General features: G+C 38.2%; 1 protein-coding gene across 1 annotated transcript; it reads left to right on the forward strand.

Annotated features, from left to right (window-relative positions):
• Positions 1-526: 526 nt before the first annotated feature.
• Positions 527-772, forward strand: SARC_15240 (hypothetical protein; the record flags this gene model as incomplete). The annotated part of the gene is made up of 1 exon (XM_014290636.1): positions 527-772. A coding segment is annotated over one exon (246 nt), but the record flags the coding sequence as incomplete, so codon positions are not given.
• Positions 773-1840: the final 1068 nt, after the last annotated feature.

A 1840-nucleotide genomic window follows, 5' to 3' on the forward strand; every position in this document is an offset into this window, starting at 1 on the left:
ATGTATATGTATATGTATATGTATATGTATATGTATATGGTCTTTACACTTGGGGGTATGTACGTATAGACAGCAAAAGATGTACTACTACGATATCAAAACCTCAGGATAGTGCAGGAGTGGCCTGACGCTGGTTTGTCGTATATGTTTATGCGAGTTTACTATTGCATATCCTCTCATATGCATGCATAGTCCCGTATAGGCTATTTTTGTGTATGTAGGTAAATGTATCTATGTGACTTTAGTTTATGCAGAACAGAGTGTACTTTTTGATCACGATGTTTCTGATGGAGATGCACCTCGCGCGTACCACATGTGCTGTATGCATTACCATGTGGATAAGCTTCTAAACCCTAAACCCCAAAGCATGTTTCTTTTTAATGTTGTATCCGTACACGCTCAGACACAGTCTAAACCCTAAACCCCAAACCCTAAAACCCTGAAAAAAACTACGACTAGTATACCCTATTCACACCCATTATACCTAAATCACTTCTATTACATCTACTTCCTTCGGTACATATAGGCTTCTGCATTGCAAAGAAGAGGTCGTGCAGGGCGTGTACAGACAGGTGTGTGCTTTCATCTCATCTCCGATGAACAGTACAGCAACTTCAGCACTCACGCTCGCCCGGAGATGTTACGGGTAGCCCTGGACAATCTGTGTCTGCAACTGCTCAAGATGAATGTGTGCAATCCGCAGACATGGCTGAGTGGCACGCTCTCGCCCCCCTCAACGGTACGTGGACTGTATGAGGATGTGTTTGTGTAAGTATATATGGGTGTGTGTTTGTGTATGTATATATGGGTGTGTGTGGTTGTTGATGCATATGTATATGTGGGTGTGAGTGTTTGTTGATGTATATGTATATGTTTGTGTATGTATATGTGGGTGTAAATGTTTGTTGGTGTATATGTATATGTGGGTGTAAATGTTTGTTGGTGTATATGCATATGTATGTGTGTAGTGTAGGTACAATGCCCCGAGATGCTGCGGGTAGCTGTAGGCAGGCGCTGTGTGCTTCATAAGACTAACGCGAGCAATTCGAAGACTTGACAGAGTGGTATACTCACAATTTCCACTCAGGTGCGGCATGTGTGTCTGAGTGTGTAATATATGTTTGTATAAGTGAATGGCCATATATTTTGTGTTTACGTTTATTAAATAGATAAACGTATACGTATTTTGATTAATGTATATAATATGTGTACATATGAGTATTTTTGTGTGTATATATGACTGTAACTTATGCGTATACGTGCAAGATATATATACACATGTGTATGTTTCGTATGTATGCGAGTATATTTCCTATGTATGTCTTGTACATATGCGATTAGGTTTGTGTGTATGTTTCGTATATGTGCGAGCATATTTTGTGTGTACGTCTTGTACATTATGCGATTCGGTTTTGTGTGTATGGCTTGTGTCGATGTATGTATGTTTGTGTATATGTTAGCAGGGTTTGTCTAGATGTGTAGTATGTTTCTATATGTGTATGTTTTGTGCATAAGTGAGTATATTTTGTCTAGGTGTGTATTATGTTTCCATATGTGTATTTTTGTATATATCTGAGTATATTTTTTTGTGTCGTGTATGATATTTATTCAAATATGTGTTTCGTTTACATGTGAGTATGTCTTTGTCTCTGTATTTGTTTTGTTCGTATTTGTGTACATATTCATCCTCCTAGCTAAGCTAAATGTCTTAAAGTGTGAATGTGTGTGTGTTTTCATGTTTGTGTTGTGTATTTGTGTATGTGTTATATGTGCTCATTCCAGTGGGTGTTGTATGTTTTTGTGTTTGTACGTGTCTGGTTTGGAGTATGTTTGTTAACCT

This window comes from Sphaeroforma arctica, assembly GCF_001186125.1.
Source record: "Sphaeroforma arctica JP610 unplaced genomic scaffold supercont1.5808, whole genome shotgun sequence".
Lineage (NCBI taxonomy): Eukaryota > Ichthyosporea > Ichthyophonida > Sphaeroforma > Sphaeroforma arctica.